Source organism: Buteo buteo, chromosome 17 (assembly GCF_964188355.1).
Source record: "Buteo buteo chromosome 17, bButBut1.hap1.1, whole genome shotgun sequence".
Taxonomy (NCBI): Eukaryota; Metazoa; Chordata; class Aves; order Accipitriformes; family Accipitridae; genus Buteo; species Buteo buteo.
The window spans coordinates 1,303,701-1,316,580 of record NC_134187.1 but is presented as its reverse complement, the minus strand read 5'-3'; the positions used below and the strand labels follow the sequence as shown (position 1 = coordinate 1,316,580).

Below are 12,880 nucleotides of genomic sequence, written 5' to 3'. Positions count from 1 at the left end.
GCTGCTCCCTGGCCAGATGTTCTCCGGCTTTTCCGCAGACGCAGGAGTTTGGGAAGGGGTGAGGAGGTCGGGGTGGGGGTTATAGCATGGCCAGGTCCTACCTAGTTGGGGGAAACTGAGGCACGGAGTGACGGTGGGCATGGCCGAGGCTCCGACGCCCGTCTGCGTGCCGGCGGCGGGGGGCAGTTGCAGCCGGTTCGTTAAGATCTCGCGTATGAGCTGGGGGCGGAGGCAGCCCCCCCGAGCAGCCCCCCCAGCCCAGCCGTGTGCCCGTGGTGTGCTTCCCTTTGCAGGGTGCCCACGTCCCCCCCAGCAGACCCTCACTGGGGGGTTTCAGGGCTTTGTGCTGGCCCTCCCCAGAGCCCCAGCAGGATGAACCCAGCCCTGCCCAGCCATCGCTTGGGGGCCCGTCAGCTTGTGCCCCATCTGTGTAACGAGTTGTCAGGTCTCTGCTCCCCCCTCTGCTCCCTGCTCAGAGCCCACCCCCCCACCCCGTGCTGCCTTTCCAGCCATAGCAGCTACAAACCAGAGCCGGGGCCGTGTTGGCCCGCGTTAATAACCAGCCTCAGGCTGTTGCTGCGATGAAAACAGGAAAACGCTTTGCCAACAGCAATAAACCGCCTGGCCGGCCGGATCCTGTGCCCCGGGCAGGGCAGGGCATGGGGGTCCCGGAGCTGGGGCACCCGGCGGATGGAGGGGACGGGGACGGTGGGGCTGGCCTGGCTGTTGTCCCCAGCGCCACGATGCTCTTGGCACCGCGGCCCTGGCTTGGGTACCTGGGGCCTCCGGTCACCCCCCCCCGCTCCGGTGGTGTCCCCCCACAGCCGGGTCTCGGGGACCCTGGGTTTGGCTCACAGAGAAGGTGACACCGTTCCCTTCGACCCCGGTGGCCTGTCTCACCGGGCAACCTGGTTTGGGAAACTGAGGCACGGAGCAGAGCTGCAATGCACCTTCCCTGTGGTGGTGGGGGTCCCGGCTGCACCCCCCCCCCCCCAGGCAGGGTCAGCCCAGGGCAGGGCATCCCCAGGGCAGTGGAGGGGGGGAGGAGGGGGGTGGTCCAGTTTGGGGGAGAGCCGAGAGCCCCATTTCCCACTGCCAAGGGCATGGCGGGGGCCCGTGGGGGGGCCTGAAGGGGGGGAAGCCGGGAAGCGGCTCTGCCGGGGGGCACGGCAGGGGAGTGGGGTCCCTGTCAGAGACCGTGTCTCATATGGCACACATGCACGCTTGCACACGTGCGCGCACATCTATGGACATCCTCTGCATGCGTGCCTGTACGTGTGTGCATATGCCCACACGTGTACACGCACCCTCACTCACGCACGCACGTGCCCATGCATACTCACTCATGCACATTCTCACTCATGCAAACACATGTGCGTGCACGCAGTCATGCACACACGTGCACAGGCTCACTCACGCCCACACGTGCTCACTCACACACAGGCACACAGTCCTGCACACGCTCGTGCACACACCTGCACATGCACACTCACTCATGCACACGTATGTGCATGCACGCGCAGTCACGCACACGTGCACGTGTTCACTCATGCACACGCGTATATGCGTGCACACTCATGCCCATGCACGCTCACTCATGCATATGCACGCTCACTCATGCACACATATGCCCACGCGTGCTCACTCAAGCACACACGGGTACAACACGCTTCCCCCCCCCACTTGCACCCCACCACCAGCAGCGGTTTGGGTGTGGGTGCCCCCCCAGCACACCCCCGTCCCCCCACCCCAGTGTTCCCAGTGCAGGAGTCACCTGTCCCCATACAGCTTTATTGTGCCGGGAGTACACTGGGGACACACAGCACGGGGCTGGGGGGGGACAGACGGACGGGGGAGAGGGCACAAACCAGCTGTACCCCGTCCCACGGGGACCCCCCCACCCCAGAGCCTGGAGCCGGCAGCATCCCTGAGAGCCGGGGACCAGCCCCGGACCCCCGCACTGGGGGGGACCGGGACCCCTTTGCACCCCCCCCCCCCCCAATCCTGCGAGGCTCTGCCTCAAACCCCTGTGGGGATGCTCTGGGAGTCCGGGGGGGGTGGGTGGCGGTGGGGACCCCCCATCCTGGCGCCCTGGCTGGCAGCAGGCTGGGTTACTGTCCTGGGGGGCCGGGGGGGCCCGGCAGCCCCGGGGGTCCTCGCAAACCGGGGTCACCCTTAGGCCCCGTCGGCCCAGCCTGGCCGACAGCCCCGGGGGTCCCGGGGAGTCCCGGTTTGCCCTGCGGTCCGGGTGGTCCCACCGGCCCCGGCACCCCAGCCGGCCCGGGGGGGCCGGGGTCTCCCTTGGGTCCCCCCTGTCCCCGGGAGCCGGATTGCCCAAAGCTGCCCTTGGTGCCCTTGAGGCCGGGGAAGCCTTTCAAGCCCAGGGGACCCCTTTCACCCTGGGGGCCGGGGGGTCCCGGGGGGCCGGGGGGTCCCTGGGGTCCCGGCGAACCCAGGCTGCCCACGTCGCCCTTCTCTCCTTCGCTTCCCGGGGGGCCCTTGACGCCCACGTCGCCCTTGAGGCCGCGGGGGCCCGGGAGTCCCGGCACACCTGGGGGGGGAGAGAAGGGGGTGAATCGGGAGTATGGGGGGGTAGCACCCCAAAGCGGGGAGAGAGGGAGATGCCCCAGCCCTGCAGCCCTCGCTAACACCGGGATCAGCTAAGCCCGGCTCATCCCACCCCGCAGCCCTTGCTGTGGGCTCCGAGGACAATTGGCACCCTGGGGGGGGACACGGTGCCACCACGGGGCTCCCCCTAAAACCAGATCCAGGAAACGGCCCGGCTGATTAATTAGGGCAGCCCTGTAACGATGCAGATGCGGTTGCCGTATGGTGCCCGGGCTGGGTGGTCTGTGGCGGCGCGGGAAGCTGCCGGGGTGCCCGTGGGCTCCGTGGAGCCGATGGTGGAGCCGGGACAGCGCCGCTGCTCCCCTGGGTGGATGGAGATGTCCCCAGGCCACCCAAGCCACTGGGAGAAGCTTTGGGCACCCTCGTCCAGGGGCAGCCATACCCTCTCCACCGGGACCAGCAAGAAGGGTCGCTGGCACCGGTGTGCGTGCCGGCTGTGCTAGAAGGACACGGGTCACCTCCCCGCTGTCCCTGTCCCCCCCCAGGCAGGGAGAGCTCTGCAAGCCGAATCCATGCGGCTCCATCCCCAGGACACCCCTGCATCCATGGGCAAGCGCCTGGGTGTCTTTGTGCACATCCCAGTGCTACCTTGGCCTCAGCGATGGCGGTTTGGGTCCTCCACCGCCTGCCTTGGGTGCAGGATGCTCCCAAAGAGCCCAGATCCCACCATGCTCAGCCACAGAAGAAACAGCCCCCCCAAAACTGCCTGCCCAACACGCCTGGCCCCAACCCATGCCCAGGCAGGGCTTAGACTGTAACCCACCGGGATGCACCTCACCTCGTAAGATGGTGATGTTTTTCAGCATCTCCCCATGCCGGACGTCCACCACCTTCATCTCCTCCATGACCATGGACAAGTTGCGGATGTCAAAGTCCAGCCGGGCGCTGAGCAGGCTGTAACGCTCCCGCAGCAGGTCCGTGGTGCCCTGGACCAGGCTGAGGGATTTGTTCAGGTAGTAGAGCTCCTCAGCATGGGTGTGGAAGCCCAAGGTACAGGAGAGCCGCACATCGTCCAGGTAGCGCAGCATGCTGTGGACGTGGCTGTCGGTGGCGTTGATGTTGGCGAAGATGGTGCTGATCTCAATCTCGTGGGACGTCATGCGACCTTCCAGGGTCTCGAAGCGCTCGGCGGTGCGGTTCTGCGTGTACCTGTTGTGGTAGCGCAAGTCATTCATGTTCTCCTCGTGGTCGTCCAGGAAGGAGGAGATGTTGTCCAGCTGCAGCTGCAGCCCCATCACCTGCAGCACCAGGTCATGCATGCTCTCCGAATTCTGGCCGACCTGCCGAGCTGCTGCGCCGATGCTGCCTTGGATGCTCTTCACCAGCTCGCTGGTCTTGGAGGAGGTGGCCCGCAGCCCGCCGAAGAGGCGGGTGTAGTTCTGCCACTCGGTGACGATCTTCTGCAGCGTCAGCGTCTCCTCGTCCGTCTTCCTCTGGATGACCTGGATCCAGTCGGAGGTTTGTCCCAGGGTGAAGTTCATCTGCTGCATGGCTGCTCGGACATCGTAGCGCTCCTGGGCCAAGCCCTTGAGAGAGTTGTCCAGCTGGGAGGTGACCACCTGCCAGCCCCCAACCTGGGCCAGGAGCTGCCCCAAGCTTTCGTTGACCTGCCGGATGGAGAAGGAGCAGTCGTCCACCTCGCTGGTGATCTTGTTGCTGGTGGATGACAGCTGGTTGTGGGTCTGGGAGGTCCGGTCGAGCAGGATTTCTTGAACCAACAGCATCTTCTGGATCTCCTCCAGCTCTCCCTGCAGCTTGGTGATCTCCTGGCTCAGCTGTCCTGTCTCGTGGCAGAGGGAGCAGTTCCCCGAGGTCTTCTCATCTGAATGAAGGGCAGAGGGGTCTGTTACCCCAACCCATCCCTCGCCGGGCCTGGAGACCCTCCCGCTGAGGACCGGAGCGGAGGAAGGAGCCTCACCATGGTCTGTCCTTGCAGACCCTGGAGATGTGCACCACCACGGAGCCACAGCTGGGACAAGGTTGATGCCACCAGCCTGCACCAGCCCCCCCCCCCCATCCTGCTCCAGCCGCCTCTGTGCAGCAAGTTCTCCAAAAAGCCGAACACCGCCAACCCTACCCTCAAGGTCGTGTGGTCATCCCTCCCCAAAATCCTGGGAGATAAGTGGGGGTTTGGTTCTGAGGGAGCCCCAGAACCTGAAAAGTGGAGATGCTTCAGCCCCTGGCTGGCAGCGCTGAGCAGCTGAGGTCTGCTCAGCTGGAGGGACGTGTGGGGCTGAAACCTGGAGAAGACCTCCAGGTCCAGGTGCGAGCCACTCACCCAGCCCCTGGAGGTCCTCCTGGATGGATACGATCTTCTTCTCGTAGTAAGTCTGGGCTGAGCTGATGTCATTGGAGATGGAGTTGACTTTCTTGAACACTGTGGAGGAAAGGTGGGGAGGTCAGGGGAGGTGGGCAGGGGCTCGAAGAGTCAGGCTGGGTGGCTGGTGGGTGCTGGCTCCGTGAGTTGGGTGTCCCAAGGGGCTTTCGGGTTTGGGGCTTGGCTAAGGTCTACAAAGCATCTCTGGGGGTCCAGCCCCGGGGAGCCCACCGTCCCTCCGCTGAGCCTTGGAGGCTGTTTCTTGCCCGCGGAGGTGACGGGGTGGCAATCTCTGGGGTCGGGGGTGGTTCCTGAGGTCCCCACGGGGGTAAAGCCATTCCTTAGTGAGGTGGCATCAAGCACAGCATCCCACGTACATCCCAGGGGCAGGTCAGGGGGAGCTGGATGCTCCTCTCCAGGGCTGGGTGCTGAAGGTGCTTTGGGGGAGCCCCGGTATCCCCGAGGGGCTGCCCCGAGGACGGCAGGAGGGAAGGCAGGAGCCGGACCTCCCAACGCTGCCCGTGCTCACCCAAGGCAGCCAGCACGGTCACGGCCACGATGAGGAGGATGGAGAAGATGTAGAGGACTTTGACAGCCGTCTGGAGGGAGAGGTTCTTCTGGCACCGGCTGCAGCTGGTCCGTGCCCTGCCTGAGCGCAGAGAGGGGAAGGATCAGGCCCTGCCGCACCCCCTGCCCACCCCGGGGGACATCCTTACCGCTCGGCCGGTAGCTGAAGGTCGGCATCTCCTCTTCCTCTCCTCCCGCTGGCTCGTCTTCTGAAAGCCAACACGGGAGGGACCTGAGCTGCCTGCGCTGCCAGGGCCCTGCCTGCTGCCTGCACTCTCCGGCTCCCATCCCACCGAGGATGCCGGTGGTCCCTGGGGACGAGCTCCGAGCCTCGCCGTAACCCGGCGTCCCCGGGGAAAAGCTGAGGAGCCGCGTGGGACCCATCGCTGCCACCCTCAGCTGGGCAAAGCCCGGTGGCACCAGCCCGTTGGGACACGTCCCCGCTCCACCTCCTGCGGGACTTGGCTGCGACCTTTGCGCTCCAAGACCGTAAACTTGGGGAAATTTGGTTGAATTTGGCCAAAAAAAGTGGATGATGGAGAAGCTGACGGCTCCTGGCTCCCAGCCCCAAGGGGCTTTGCGGCTTCCCAGCCCCTTCTCGCAAAAACCGTGGCAGCAAAGAAAAATCCACATGCCGCCTCAGCTGGCACCCAGCCTGGACCCCCATCCCGGTGGGGGGGCGAGTTGGGGTGCTCCCACAGGGTGGGAAACACCATGGGCCGGATCTCACCGATGGCTCCGGCACGGGGGATGCGCTCAGCACCGGTACCCGACCCCGAAGGAGCCTGGGGCAGGGGGACGGTGCCTCTTTCCCTGGCTCCCCAAAGCTGTACCATGCCCGAGAGCCCCCCGCAGCCCCCCGCCAGCCCAGCCACCCCCTGCCCGGGGCCTCCCCCACCTCCTCGCCGGCAGAAGGAGGGTTTCCAGCCGGGGGTGCTGCAGGGGGGCTGCAGGCACGGCTGGAGTGACCGTGGCACCGACATCCCCTGCTTTATAAAGCCCGGTCTCCCCCCTGCAAAAGCAGGCGGGGGGCAGGAGAGGGGCTGCGGGCGGGGGGGGGGGTTCTCTGGTTTGGGGGCAGCAGCGATTCCCTCCGTCCTCCCTGCCGTGGCCCTTTGCTTTTTGGCTGCCTCAAATTTTGCTTTTCTGCCCCATGGAGTCAACAAGTGATGGGCTCTGAGCACGGCGGGGGGGGGAAGCGCTGCCGCTGGTCTGGGAGCCCTGGAACCTTGCCCCCCCCCAGCCCCTTTTGCTCCCCACAGCGGTGTGGGGTTCCCCAGCCGTGGCCAAAGCCGGCTCAGCCCCCAGCCATGGGGAGATGCCGCCCATGGGGAGCAGGGATGCGGTGGGATTCGGGGGGTGCATCCACCCCGATGCCGGCTGCCCCCCCAGCTCCGCTACCAACTCCGGCACAGCCGTCCCCTCCTGTCCCCTGTGCCACCAGCCCCGCTCCTCTCCCCACGGTTCCAACCCCCGCCCCCAGGGCTGCCCCCCACTCACCTCTCATAGCCCCCGAGCTGGGGGGCGGTGGGTGCAATCCTGCACCGACCCAGGCCTCACCGCCCCGGTTCCCGCATCCACCCCGGCACTTCTTTTCCCGGCAAGCGTCAGCGAGCGGCCAGCATGGCCGGGGCTGCTCCCCACCGCCGGCCCCCCGCTCCCAAAACTTCCTGGGGAGCCTTCAAAAGCAATGGCGGTGGCGGAGCATCCCCACGGCCGCCCGCTCGCCCATGGCCTCTGCCCACGCGGGATGGGGGAATGGGCGACGGGTGACGGCAGAGCCCAGTTGGGCTGGACGCCGGCCACCGAAAGGCGAGGCGCTGGGATATGTGCTGGAGAAGAAAGGCTGGTCCCGCGCCCGCCCTCCTTCCCTCCAGCCCTAATGACTAACAAATGTCCGACCGACGTCGTGCCGTGCTGTGCTGTGCCGTGCCGGCCTCACTCAGCCGTATTTGGGGGGCGGCCTGGGGTCTGGAGAAGTTGTGCTGGTCTGGGGAGGGGGTTCTGGTCCAAGGGCAGCGGGGCTCGGGAGTTTGGCTTAGGGAGATGGGGGGGCTGGCATCAGGATTGGGGGTTTGGGTACACGCGTCTGGGTCAGGGAGATGGGGCGATGGGTCTGGGGTCTGGGGTACGGCCCCTGGATCTGGGGCAGGGATATGGGGACATGGGTCTGGGGTCCTGCTTTGGGCCCCTGGATCTGGGTCGAGAACATGAGGAGATGGGTTTGGGGTCCTGGGTATGGCCCTTGGATCTGGGGCAGGGACGCAGGGAGATGGGGTGCTGGGTCTGGGGTCTGGGGTCTGGCCCCTGGATCTGGGTCAGGGATATGGGGTGCTGTAGTTTGGGGTCTGGGGTCCTGCTCTGGGCCCCTGGGTCTGGGTCGGAGACACAGGGTGCTGTGGTTTGGGGTCTGGGGTCCTGGCTGGGACCCAAGGTGCTGTGGTTTGGCTCCTGACTTCTGCTTTGGAGCGGTGGTCCCAGTTCAGAGGCATGGGGTGGGGGTCAGGGATGTTTGGGGGTTCCTTGCTGAGACCCCCCTCCCCACCAAGGCTTTTGTGTCGGGCTGCTGCTGCCCTCTGCTGAGACCCAGCCGGGCTCCCAGGCAGCCTTCCTCCCTGCACGGCCTCCCTCCTCCTCCAAGGGTCCCCCGGCCACCTCTGGGACATCACGGGGGGGGGTCTCCAGCTGGCCAAACCTCCGCCACTCCTGCAGCAGCCCCCTGCTTGCTCCAGCCCTGGCCTGCCCTTCTCGTCCGGGTTATATTCGTCGATTTTCTATAATATTCCCCATACCAGCACCTGCCTCCCCCCTCCTCACTCGGACGTGGCTCCTGGACATTGCCATCTTGTGTTTTCAGGTCCTGGAGCCTCCCCCTCGCCCCCCTGGCCATTTCTAGGAGCATTTTGGGGTCTCTCTGCTGCTTCCCCGGACTTTCCCCACCACGTTGTACCGGAGAACACGCCAACGCCTATCATGACAATTTTTTAATCGCCAGAGCCCCACGAGTGACGTTCTTGCAGTGGTTCTGCCCTCTGCCACCCCAGCCCAGGGCATCTTTTTGGGGTTCACGAGGTGGCTGCCGGAGGATGCTCGCTGACAGCCAAGGTCTTCTTCCCACCATCCTCATCCTCGGCGGCTGCAGTTTGCTGCTCTTCCTCAGCCCATTCAGGCCGTCCCTGATGACTCATGGCCGGTGGAGCCGATCCAGAGATGTCCAACTCAGTCCATGCCGCCTTCCTTTGGCTGCAGCTATTTTAACCGCTGCCTTGCTACGGGATTTACCAGCCGGCTAAATGCTGGTGCTAAATCAGCGGCGGGGTTGCTCTCTTGCATCCGTGCTGACTCAGCGTTTGGGCTGCCGTCTCGCCACAGAAGCAGTAAATATACTTCTGCTGGGGTGGCAGATGGGTCCCTGCCACAAGTCCCTGGGCTACCAGACCCTGGGCTACCTGCCGTGCCCTGGATCCTGCCATCAAGTGCAGCTCGTCGTTTGGGGGTCCCCGAGTCGGGGTGGTGGCCCCACACCAGCTCCCATTAAACAGCCGAGAGCTTCCCACCTTGCTGCTCCTCTGGCTTCAACCAGCTTATGGACCAGAGCTTGGGGTTCCCAGGGTCTGTGCACCCACAGGGCTCATGGTCACCCTCCACCACCTTCATCGTTTGGTTTACCCGTTGGACTTGATGATCTTAAGGGTCTTTTCCAACCTAAATGATTCTATGATTTTAAGTAGCAGAGGGGCTTGGAGAGCTACAACCTGGGAACTGTCAGGAGAGATGGAGAAGACTACTGACCCACAACCCTTTGAAGACCATGAGGACCATCAAGAGATCATGTGAAGGTCACTAATGGGGGTTGAGACTCAGGTGTGGGACACCGGTGGCTCCTCTCTTCTCCTCCTCCACCGCTCCCAAAGGCTGCTGAGCCTTGAGACGTGATTAATGGTGTTGTGGGTGAACCCCCCCGTAGGCAGAGGAGTACGAGAAGCAGAAAAGGCCTTGACACTGTGCAAGCATTGTGATAACTAAAGCATGCCTCTCTTATCAACACTTCTCAGCGCAAATCCAAACCGCAAGCTGCTATGAAGAATTTAACTCTATCCCGGCCAAACCCAGTACAGAAAGGAAGAGGAAAAACAAGAAAACTTGTGGGTCAAGGTAAAAATCGTTTAATAAATGAAGAAGTGGAAAAAGAGGGAAAGAAAATACAAAAACCAAAGCAAGTGACGCAAAGGCCATCACTCACCATCTCCCATGGTCCCAAGCAAAAACTGGCCCAGCTCCCCCAAGCCCCCCGGGACTGAGGGTGGCAACACCATCCCAGTGCTCCCATCACTGCTGGGACCACAGCCGGAGAGCCCAGCACCGTGCTGGATGCTATGAAGAAAACCAACTCCATCCCAGTCAAAACCGGTATACCCAGCAAGTCTTCCCTCCCCATCCTCGAACACCATTAACAAGAGGTTGCGCATTCCAGTCCTGCCTAAAAGCTCCCTAGTCCTGCCTAAAAGCTCCCCTAGTCCTTCCTAAAAGCCCCCCAGTAAGCCCAGTACACCCATTTTCTCCCCCCACCACGATACACAACCCACAGAGACAGCAATCTCACGGAGGAGTCGGGGGGGCTACGGCTACGGAGCATCCCCCTCCAGGCAGCCCCGCAGCAGCACGACTTGGGTCCGGCGCTTGTAGAGGACCCTGTCCTCCTGCAGCCGGCGGAGCTGCGGGAGGACATTGCCGTGGGGACAGACGTCCTCCTCGCATCCCCTCCGCACCTCCAACGGGAAGCCCGAAATAATTTGGTAAGGGCTTAGCACCGCTTTCCGTACCTGTACGGATCTGATCCCCGTCAGGATCAAGGGGAGCATCTTCACCCACTCCTTGCCGGCCCCCCGGGCCAGCCGCTGCAGGGTTGCCGTGGCCGATGCCGCCTGGCCGGACTGCAGGATGTCCCACGGGATCTCCGTGTCGGACGCCACATTCACGACGGCATGCCGGAGGATGCGCGGCACGTTCGGCAAATGGATGGCACGAGGCGTCCCGTACCGTGTAAAAACCTCTCTGCAGAGCACCTCGGCCACCTCCTCCGCGGTCGCCTCCTGCAACAGGAAGGCTTCCACCCACCCCGAAAACTCATCCTCCACCACCAAGAGGGAGCGGTGCCCCTCCTCGGTCTTGGGGAGACCACTGATGTAGCCCAGCTGGAGCTGCGACCACGGCCCCTCCGCCCGCTGGACCAGCACCCTGCCCGCGGCACATTTCAGGCAGTTCTGCACCCAACGGGCCACCTCCCTGCCGTCACCTTCCCAGCCCGCGACCCGCCGTACCCTTGCCAGGGTCCTCTCCACCCCCTCGTGCAACCAGCTGTGACACTGGGCGATTATTTCTTGCTTCTCGTACTTCGAAGGCTCCCAAATTTGCCGGCTGCCCACGGCCCTGCCGGCCATCGCCCTGGCCCTCTTGCCCACTTTCTGGCTCCACTCCCACTGCTTCGGGTCCTTGCATCCGTCCCAGCCCACGTCCCTGATGTGCAGCATCCCTGGGTTGGCGTGGACCCACTGCAGGATGCTCGACCATAAACCCTGGCTGGAGCACGCCCACGGCTCCCACTCCCACATCTGGCTTTGCAACCTTTCCACCAAGGACCAGCAGCTGGTGTACAAACAGAGGGGTGAGGGGTACCGGTGTCGGCGCAGGAGCTCCCTGAGGACCACCAGCTCCGCGCCCAACACCGAGCTGCCCTCGGCCACCCCGAGCAGCCACTGCTCTTCCAGGCTGGCCGCAGCAAAGCCGACGGAGCAAACTTTCTTGCTGGCCGTGAACCACACGTTGGCCTTGGGGAAGTCGGAGGGCAGCTGCTGTAGGGGGGGAGCGGTGGGGACCAGGCTGCCGGGGGGGTGTCCCCTCTTCGGCTGGGATCCCCTCGCCGTCACCCCCTTCTTCACCAGCAGCAGAGTCCACTGCGCCAGGTGCGGGTTCGTCCCGCTGGACCCCAACGGGTCGCCCCGTAGGAGATACTTCCAAGGGGAATGGGGCATCTGGATAAGGATGGGGGCCGGCCCTACGAGGGTCTCGAACGCCTGCACGGCCCAGATCGCGGCCAGGCACTCCTTCTCCTGCGGCACGTAGGAGACCTCACGGTCCTTCAGGATGCGGGAGCTGTGTCCCACCGGGACCAGCCGGCCCCTTTCATCTTCCTGCAGCAAGGCAGCCCCTACCGCCTCTTTGCCGATCGTTAACCTGATAACAAAGGGCTGGGACTTATCTGGGAAGCGCAGGGTGGGTGCAGCCAGGACGGCGTATTTCAGCTTGTCCAACGCCTCCTCCTGCTCCGGTCCCCATTCCCAGCCGGTCTGCTCCGTGGTGAGGCGGTGGAGCGGCCAGGCCAGCTCCCAGTAGCCGGCGATGTGATCCTGCAAGGAGCCGAGCTGGCCGAGCAGCGAGCGGAGGCTGTGGACGTCCCGTGGGCAGGGCGCTCTGCTGATGGCCTCCAGCTTGCTGGCCTGAATCTCTCGCCCCTCGGCCCCGATGGTCATCCCCAGGTAGTCCACCTTGGGCCGGACGAGCTGCGCCTTCTCAAGCTTGGCTTTAAAGCCCGTTTCTTGGATCAGCTTCAGGACTCTCCTCGTTCGGGCTTTGGTCGTCTTTTGGTTTGTGCCAGCGATGAGGATGTCGTCGACGGAGGACAAAACCCAAGGTTTGTCTCCTTGGTCCAGCTGGAGCAACATCTGAGCCACCCGCTGGTGCACGATGGAGGTGGTGCTGTGGAAGCCCTGGGGCAGCCGGGTGAAGAGGTACTGCTGGTACCAGAAGGTGAAGGCAAACCTGGCCATGGAGCCTGCTGCCAAGGGGATGGCGAAGCAGGAGTTCGACAGATCCACCACCGAGAAATACTTGCTCTTGGGGCTGAGGGTCGAGACGAGCTTGCTCCCGTCCAGGATCACCGGAGCCACCGTCACCGGGGTGGCCCTGTTGACAGCTCTGCAATTCAGCGTCAGGCGCCACGACCTCCCGTCGGCCTTTCGGATGGGCTGTAAAGGGCTGTTGGAGGGAGAGACGCCTTCCACCACCACGCCGTCATCCAGCAGGTCCTGCAGGATGCTCGCCACCGCCTCTTCCACGTCTGCCGAAAATCGGGGTTGCTGTTGGAAGGGCACGGGTGCCCCGGTCACCTCCACCTTGCCGGACACCAGCCCGCAGTCCGTCTCGTACTGCGCCCACAGGGCCGGGAATTCCTCCCTCCACTGCTCGAGGTCGTCGTCAGAGTCCCCCCACCTCGGCTCGTTCCCCAACGGCTCCGGCGCGGCGCGGAGGTGCCGATCACCCCAGCACGGGGGGACGTCGTTGGAGACGGCGAGGTGCCGCGGCCTCGGG

General features: G+C 64.3%; 1 protein-coding gene across 2 annotated transcripts; it reads right to left on the bottom strand.

Annotated features, from left to right (window-relative positions):
* Window positions 1-1,779: 1,779 nt before the first annotated feature.
* On the bottom strand, window positions 1,780-7,376 carry SCARA3 (scavenger receptor class A member 3). 2 transcript variants are annotated; one of them, XM_075049789.1, is made up of 6 exons: window positions 7,013-7,376; window positions 5,662-5,721; window positions 5,475-5,594; window positions 4,907-5,005; window positions 3,407-4,450; window positions 1,780-2,551 (listed from the first exon to the last, which is right to left on the bottom strand). In XM_075049789.1, the coding sequence occupies exons 1-6, from the start codon at window positions 7,017-7,019 to the stop codon at window positions 2,112-2,114; spliced, it is 1,770 nt and encodes a 589-aa protein (XP_074905890.1). In that variant the 5' UTR covers window positions 7,020-7,376; the 3' UTR covers window positions 1,780-2,111. The 2 variants fall into 2 exon arrangements, with proteins under 2 accessions (XP_074905890.1, XP_074905891.1); XM_075049790.1 differs by lacking the exon at window positions 5,662-5,721.
* Window positions 7,377-12,880: the final 5,504 nt, after the last annotated feature.